At 38.0% G+C, this 9283-nt stretch overlaps 1 protein-coding gene across 2 annotated transcripts in view; it reads left to right on the top strand.

Annotated features, from left to right (window-relative positions):
- Nucleotides 1-4113: 4113 nt before the first annotated feature.
- The window catches only part of LOC107691498 (non-canonical poly(A) RNA polymerase PAPD7-like), a 24026-nt gene continuing 18856 nt past the window's right edge, over nt 4114-9283 (top strand). For both annotated transcript variants that reach the window (XM_016490113.1, XM_016490112.1), the window contains exon 1: nt 4114-5136. In XM_016490113.1, the coding sequence (XP_016345599.1) occupies nt 4475-5136 (662 nt within the window). In that variant the 5' untranslated portion in view covers nt 4114-4474. The remainder of the gene's footprint in view (nt 5137-9283) is intronic.

Raw genomic sequence — 9283 nt, 5'->3', positions numbered from 1 at the left:
TTGAAAATCTAAAAATGCAGAAAGTTTCCTGTAAGGGGTAGGTTTAGGTGTAGGGTTGGTGAATAACAATAGAAAATACTGTCTGTAAAGTAGACAAACCATTACGCCTATGGAGAGTCCCCATAAGGATAGCAAACCAGACGTGTGTGTGTGTGTTTTAATCATATGCATTACACTGCCTTACACACCTATACACTGTAGGCCAAAAGTTTGGAATATATATATATATATATATGTTTTTGAAAGAAGTATCTTATGTCAATTACACTGAACAAAATTATAAATGCAACACTTTTGTTTTTGCCCCCATTTTTCATGAGCTGAACTCCAAGATCTAAGACTTTTTCTATGTACACAAAAGGCCTATTTCTCTCAAATATTGTTCACAAATCTGTCTAAATCTGTGTTAGTGAGCACTTCTCCTTTGCCGAGATAATCCATCCACCTCACAGGTGTGGCATATCAAGATGCTGATTAGACAGCATGATTATTGCACAGGTGTGCCTTAGGCTGGCCACAATAAAAGGCCACTCTAAAATGAGCAGTTTTACTGTATTGGGGGGTCTGGGGGGGTCCGAAAACCAGTCAGTATCTGGTGTGACCACCATTTGCCTCACGCAGTGCAACACATCTCCTTCGCATAGAGTTGATCAGGTTGTTGATTGTGGCCTGTGGAATGTTGGTCCACTCCTCTTCAATGGCTGTGTACGTTTTATAGTACCACATTTTATGTAAAATACATACGAATTATCATGAGATCAAGTAGGTTTCAACGACGAATTGCAGTCAGGTCGAGACCCCGATGAGGATGACGAGCATGCAGATGAGCTTCCCTGGGACGGTTTCTGACAGTTTGTGCAGAAATTCTTTGTTTATGCAAAACCGATTGTTGCAGCAGCTGTCCGGGTGGCTGGTCTCAGACGATCTTGGAGGTGAAGATGCTGGATGTGGAGGTCCTGGGCTGGTGTGGTTACACGTGGTCTGCAGTTGTGTGTTCTGCCAAATTCTCTGAAACGCCTTTGGAGACGGCTTATGGTAGAGAAATGAACATTCAATTCACGGGCAACAGCTCTGTTGGACATTCCTGCAGTCAGCATGCCAATTGCACGCTCCCTCAAAACTTGCGACATCTGTGGCATTGTGCTGTGTGATAAAACTGCACATTTTAGAGTGGCCTTTTATTGTGGCCAGCCTAAGGCACACCTGTGCAATAATCATGCTGTCTAATCAGCATCTTGATATGCCACACCTGTGAGGTGGATGGATTATCTCGGCAAAGAAGGAGTGCTCACTAACACAGATTTAGACAGATTTGTGAACAATATTTGAGAGAAATAGGCCTTTTGTGTACATTAGAAAAGTCTTAGATCTTTGAGTTCAGCTCATGAAAAATGGGAGTAAAAACAAAAGTGTTGCGTTTATAATTTTGTTCAGTATATTTGATCAGAAATACAGTAAAAATCAAAAATATGAAATATTATTACAATTTAAAAGAACTGTTTTCTATTTTAATATATTTTCAAATGTAATTTATTCCTGTGATGCAAAGCTGAATTTTCAGCATCATTACTCCAGTCTTCATCATTCCAAAATTCTTTCATTTATTGACATTGAAGTTCAAAAAATCCTTCTAGTTGATTCCCCTCAGATGTTCGTGGTCAATCTGGAGCTGTTGGAGGTGTCATCATGTCGGGCAGTGAGAAATCGTTCTTTGGAGAAATAACTCCAGCCTCAGGCAAAGCAATGATGAAATCCCCTGCAAACCACATTGCACACATGCATACATATAACCTTTTCCAACCCCCTCACACGGGCTTAAGGCTTTGAGTGATGTAGAAGCATGCAAAAGACTTAACATTCCAGACTAGCAGCACTGACAATCCGCTGTATGGATTAACCTTCTCTGCATGTAGTGTGACAGCAGTGCACACTAACAGTGAGCACACCAGATGTGTGTTCTGTTCTGACCGTGTCGAGCTTCCCCCACCTTACACATGCTGCACGTGCGCTGAAGGCACAGAGCACTCGTTGCGTAATCACAGTGGGAGGAACTTATCACTGCTTTCTTCTTCATCATGTCAGATTATGATTTATGATCATCAACAGAGAATGCCTCTTCTTTCCTTGAAAGCACGATGGCAGTTTAACCATTAGGGTTCCCTTATTTTCATGAGAAAAAGTGACTCTTTTGCTGCCTGCTGATAAGTTTTTTTTTTTTGTCATTATTTGTGAAAATGAATTGCTTTCAAATTGGATCATGAATTTGTTTTACTTCCTTTAAATTGCTGCACACTTTTCATAGTATAATCAACATTGCTTTCAGTTTCGCTTTCTTTAAGTATTTGTGTACTGTGTTTAGCATCAAAAGGTTGATTTGGGCCTTTTTTGGCAAACCGCTAAACCATTGTCAGCAGATTTCTGTTTGATTGATTGTCTAACACATTCTGCATCTGTGCGCCATCAAGAAAACAGCTTTGTTACATATGTAGCATTTTTTGTACACATTTTATTTTTTTAATGTAAGAATGTATTTAAAAATGGAGATTCGTCATAATAATGATAATGATTATTTTTTATTTATTTACTTAATTATTTAAAGAAATTCAGCAGATGTACAAGAGAAAAAACTAGGATTAGTAGGGAGACCTTTGATTACTGACTTACAGGTGACCCTGGAGTAACAGGTTAAAAACCACAAAAGCATATTTTATATTACTTTTTATCCTCCAATAACTAAATGCTTTAAATATTTGATGCCAAATTATTGTTTGGCTTTTCACAATATTTAACAAAGTAATAGGCCTATAGCCTATGTATGTGTGTATCCTCCTGAGACCCAGGAATAGGCTTTTGTCCTCAATAGAGGACATTATATTTTAGTGAATTTCTCTGAGAACCTACATGTCACAGTTTTTAGTCTGGAAGTCCTGTACAGAGCACATTCAGGGCTTTTCAGAGATACCAAATGTTTGGAAGTTTCATCATGGCCACTCCCTCTCCTTGGTCTTTAAAAATGACTGACATTAATTTAGTGACCAAATTTAACACCCTTATGGAAATGTGATAACATTTTGTAATTAACATTTAAATCTGACTAATTTTTTAACTGTTTGTCATAAATCAACATCTCAGGAAAATGTTATGGGGTTTCAAATCAAAATATGACTTCCTGTTACGAAACAGGACATCGATTTCATACATGTCCACTGTAGAGGACACCAGGACTAAAACCATTTTGGGAGACACTTTATATATTATTATATATCAATATTTCCATGAAATAGTAGATATTATTATGAAAATCTTGCCAATTATTACTCCCATAATTACACTTCTTTTTTCACTGCATGTTGTCCAAGAACACATTAATATGCAAATTGGATACAGTATATACATTGTATAATGAGAAAGCCCTCATGGCCATTTTACACACACACACACACACAGCAAAATGGTATATCAAATCATCCTGTTATATCTTTCATGGTTGAGAATCATCTTTATACAAAGTTTGGTATAAAAAAAAATCCTGAAACTTAAAAATGTATTAATTTATTGTTTTTGCCTATTCATGTTCATTCATGTCTTTTTATTATTATTATTATTATTTTATTGAGTCCTGGTGTCCTCTACAGAGGACATAGCATAACATATGAATAAAATATCATTTTTCAAAATTGTCATTTTTATTATTTTATTTTTTTCTTATGCTCTAAACAATGTAATGACATGAAAAAATATATATAAATTCACAAAACGTTCTTTTCTGGGTCTCAGAGGGTACACACACACACACACACACACACACACACACACACAAATAGGCTATAGCTACATATGTATTTGTACTTAGTAAACTCTATATGGTATTTCATGCAATATTTATAAGCAGTGCTGACCGTATCTGTTCCTTGCTTGTGTTTGTTTGTTGTGGTTTATTTTTGTGTTTGTGTTTTGAAAATCTAATAAAAAAAGAAAATCATAACAAAACTATGAATTAAAAAAAATAATCTAGATGCATCAATAATTGCACACGCGGCCATTGTATTCATAAACTGCTTTCAGTTCGCGCGCGTCGCGTGTTTTAATCGCGCCGCGTCGCTCGCTGTGTAGGCTGATTTTAGGCTGGGTTTTAAATTCAAAAGTGTCCTCCCTCGCCTTGAAGCCGTTTAGAAGGGTGGGGTTGCTGCTCGGGGGTGTGTGCTGCCTCGATGGTTTAAATCCTACACATGCGTACTGGATTTCGGGGTTCAAGGGAATACGCCATATTGGAAACGCTGTATAGTTTAGCTAACAGTTTATTGCTAGCGGGGGAAAAGGGACACTGATTGATTCCCGTTGGTTGTGGCGTTCGGCACGTCGTTATTTTCCCTGTCGTCTTGCGTAGCCCCGTTTACAGACACGTTCCCGCGGTCCGGACTCAAACTTCTCCGCTGAACGCTTGTTTGACAGCGCTGCTAGAAAGACGAGTTGAATGGATCCGAGGGTCGCTTGGATTCAGCCGGAACAGAAAGGTCCTGCGAACGCTTTATGGATGCGTGTGTGGGAGACGTCTCGGGTAAACCGGACTAACACGGGTCAGCACCAGAACCACCACCACCACAACAACCTCTGTGTCAATTCTCCGGCGTTTGACGTTTATAAAACTGTCGCGTCCAATGCGAATAACGGCACTAACATTAAAAGCAGCGGCTCTGCGGCTCACGCGTTAAATGGAAACACGGGAGACGGCGAAATGACCCAAAAGACCGGCTCGGTGGCGGATCCGGCGTCCAGCTGCTCTAAAATAAGGACTACAAGCCCTAATATGATCGCTGGGAATATGAACAAGGGCCATCCGTTTTTTATTTGCAGCGAGAGCGTGCTGAATAATGTCAACCACCATCATCACCCTCCTCATCCTCATCTACGGCACTTCCATCAAGAGCAGCAGCAGAGTTGCATGAAGCGCCACCCGTCCCATCCGGCAGCGGTTCACAGCCACCATCACCACCACCATCATCCGGGCCGGAGGAAAAGCGATAATAAAGCCAGCACCTATGGGATAAACTACTTGATCTCTAACTGGACTAACGGCAATTATGACAACTCCGGCACGCCTTGGAAGACGAGGAAATATAACCCAGGGGTTGACGGGTGAGAAGAGCTTGATTTATTACAGCAGCAGCGTTCGCTTGCTTGCGGTCGGGATGGGGCGTTATAATGTTGCGCTGGCTTTCTGTGGCCTTCTGCGTGTGATGAAGTGTCGGAGGGCCTTTTTTGACGTGTTGGGCCGGGGGTTAGCTTTAGCACGTTAGCCGGGGTGTCCTGGTCTGTGTGGGTTGGGTCGCTTGTGGAACCTAACAGTTTAGTGTAGTAGCGATTCTGATTCGTTAGCGATTCGATCATTTGAGTCGGATCTTGTTGCTAGTGAATCGATTGAACCGGTCTGAAAGATTCATTCACGAATCGTTTAGAGTGGTTTTCGAGTCATAAACTCACTGACTCATTGAACCGAGAACCGAACGTGTAACGTAAATGACCATTTTATTTTGAATTCCGTGTAATGAACTAAATCAAATCAGAAACAAGCTAAACTGGGACACATGAAATTACAATAAACGGTCTTAATAACACTTGATATTTGAAAAGAAAATGTAATGGGCTTATTGGGCTTTTTGGAGTGTTCTAGTGTGCAACAGGTTCTGGAACTCACAATCCTGTTCATTTTCTTAAGGGAAATGTATTTAATTTTATTAATTTTATAAATTAATTTTTTAGCGATTAACTTATAAAACTTTAAAGACAGATCCAACTGTGAGCTACAGAGTTGTTTAGTTAATGGTTATATGCTTTTGTTGAAGCCACATTTTTCAACTAATATTTTAAAGGATGGTTGATTGATTTCACTTTTTTAACTTTTGTTAGTGCTAGGGATGGGCGATACCACTTATTTTGTTTTAAGCTGCTTATGTTGAAGTGTTTGGGATGTGGGTTTTAATGATGAGAACTTTTTTGTAACCAGGCTCTCAAAAAGTATATAAAAATTGGGATATAGATTTATCGGCCAACATATCGGTTTTCGGCTTTCAAAAATAAAGAATTATCAGTCATCGGTATCGGCCAAAATTTTCATATCGGTGCATCCCTAGTTTTTTGTTTACATATGATTCGAATCTACAAATACTACAGTTGAACTATGGTCGCTTTAGTAAAACCATGGTTCATTTTCATAAGGGACTGCCAGCGACAGGCTGTTGCACGCATAAAATGCAAACTATTTATTTACTAACATAGGTTTTTTGTCCAATTCAATGCATTATTTTTTTGTTAAATAAACAAAATCACTGGTAAATAAAACACACCTTAGTATCGATATTTATTGTTTGAGTATCGATACTTTAGATACTCGCATCAGTATCGATATATCGATACTTCGGATCGATACGCCCATCCCTAGTTAGTGCGTTGCTGTTAAAGCATAAACAATGCAAAGGGAGATATTTTCTTTTAAAGAAATCGCTGTTTAAGGACTACAAAAAAAGGCTGGTAGTAGGGATGGACGATATGTGCTTTAAAATATATCACGATATTTCTGGTATTTATTGCGTTGACGATAATTCAGGGTATCCTGTTTCTTTAGAGAAAAGTATTATCCTTCCTATTTTTACCCAAAATAGGGTGTTGTGAGCATTGAGTACACACGTAATGTAAAGACTGTTTAATTCATACTGGAAGCCGGAAGGCACTCTTGCACAGAAACTCCACATATCCATAGCAGAAGAAATACTACTGACGATGCTCCAGGAAGGTATCCAGTTATCGCTGAATAAAACGCACAACGGCGATAGAGACATTTTAACTGATGAAACTTGAGGAAAATAAACATACGATTGCACAAAATATATGGTTTATCTGTGTTCTTCAATCTTGGGTATTTTTTGTAAGGAAAGTATATTTATAATGCAATGTTAATCAACATGGCCTTTATCACTGTATATAATACTGTCATTTTGTAATATGAAACCACGTCTGGTCACAAAAAGAAGTATTTCAAACACTCGACTATGTTAAGTTAATTTGGAGAAAAAGCATGTCAATAAATTATATCTTTGTTGGACAACAGGTTTGTAAACAGGCTCATACACATGCAAAACTGTATCGCACACGTGCTACTGTAGTACATTTATTCAGACCAATTTTTTTGTGCACTGTACAGCCCTAACCAAACCAGTTACAGATTGTAAAAGGAGCTTGAGCTCATTTAGCGATATAGGCTATTCCTCCTCAATTTCACGTCCACCTTCCTCAATGTCGCTCCGCAGTCTCACACAGAAATATGTCAACAACTAGACTTTATCATTATTATCGCGGGAAGACTTAATTCTTATCGTGGGGAGAATTTTTACCGGTATATCGCAAATGATAAGATACCGCCCATCCCTAGCTGGTAGGGACTACAACAAGCTTTTTCCTGGGTTTGTGACATCACTAACCCTAAAATGTATATAAACCCCGGGAACACGCAACTATCCATAATGGTAAGGGGGTGTGACATTTCCGGACAACGTGCATTAGGCAGTTCGCGAATCACAACACACTGGGCCAGCTAACCTATCCGAGCCCATTGCGTATTTCAGGAAATGAACAGACTGTTTTTAGGAGAACAGAAACAGCATTGTAGAATAAAGGTAGAATATGTGAAAATAATGTTGTTGTTTTTTTGTTTTTTTTACAAAGCATGAACACATGTTACACTGCACCCCATAAACACAATCAAGCCTTTGAAAATAGTTGATTTACCACTCCATTAAATAATCATGTTCAACAGTGACACTTTTGGTGGAAAAGCTACATTACCCATGATTCAGCAGAGAAATCTCAACCAATCAGAGAACTGAGACAATTGCGCCAAAAGAAATTTGTAGCGCATAGAATTTTTGAAAAACACTGCGAATGATAGTCAACTTCCCTACGCTTTCATATAAAATCATATCATATTTTATATATAAAACTATTGATTTAAACACTTGATTATACATATAGAAACAATACATTACGTTCACTGCAAGATATGCAGTTTATAAACAGTCATTTATAACTTGCTGCATTTGCAGTGAACATAAAATGTATCGTTTGCATATGGATAATCAAGTGTTTAAATCAATATTTATATTTCTCTTTTTAATTCAATTGTTATTCGCAATGCTTAATGGGATAGTTCTTTCCCGCATTAAAGCCATTCAGCACGCAGTCTTGTACTTTTTCTCTGATTTTCAAATATTTTTCTGCTATGGTTCATGGTTTATATAACTTTTTATGATTTTTAGTAAAAGGATAAAAGGAGAGATGCTTCTGTAACCAATGCAGCTGGAAGAGTGGGTGGGCGTTAATGCACTCTATATATGCCATGTCAGGGACGACGCGACTTATCACTAAACCTGAACCTGTTCGAACCTGAGTGAATTAATTTTTTTTAATTAAGTTCTTATCAACTACACTTTTCGAAGTAGACTTTACAAATACGGCAAGTGAGTTGTTGTTTGCTTATGTCTGACAACAGCTTTTTACTAACCGTTTTGTTACATTTGTTGTCATCGCCTGTCCATTAATGTTGGCTGTCGGCTATGTTCAGGGTTTTGGTGTTTGCTGATTTATGAGTATGACACTGGACACTTAATACAATGCATGCTTTAGTCCTTAGTAACCCAGCAATTGTAGGCTTGTAAGAAGGGACGAATCTGTTGCATGAACTTGTTATAATTGTGGTGGATGGTTGCAGACCTCTGGAATTTTTCCATGAAAGAATCTGGAACCGAATGAGGCAGTGACTGTGTCTAAAAACCTATTGAGTGGCTGATGTAGTCCTACTAGACAGCATTTCTCTGTCATAGACTCATAGGTGCAAAATGCTGTTTAGGTGTTTAAGATTGGTGTACATTGGTTTTCTTGGTATTTCCAGCTGTTTAGTATTTCTGAGTAAAATAGTAAGAACTTTTAAGTCTGTAAATTAGCTTGAAGTTTTATTTAGAGGCATTGGTGTAGGACAGACTACAAGTCGTGATAAGTATGTGTATTTTTTTCTATGAAATATAATTGTAAAAATCTGATTCAAAACAAAAATTAAAGTCTAGTCAGCTCATCAAGGATGTTACCAAATATTCACAATTGGGAGGACCAAATGTAAAGGTTGAATAATAATTTTTACGATATAACGCATATTAATTAAAAAAATCATATTTAAATTTGCCAGCCACATTAAACCATCATCATGATCATGTTTTTCATGATCATGCTTTCCCTA

This window comes from Sinocyclocheilus anshuiensis, unplaced genomic scaffold (assembly GCF_001515605.1).
Source record: "Sinocyclocheilus anshuiensis isolate Anshui unplaced genomic scaffold, SAMN03320099.WGS_v1.1 scaffold162, whole genome shotgun sequence".
Classification (NCBI taxonomy): Eukaryota; Metazoa; Chordata; class Actinopteri; order Cypriniformes; family Cyprinidae; genus Sinocyclocheilus; species Sinocyclocheilus anshuiensis.
This window is presented reverse-complemented; position numbering and strand designations above follow the sequence as displayed.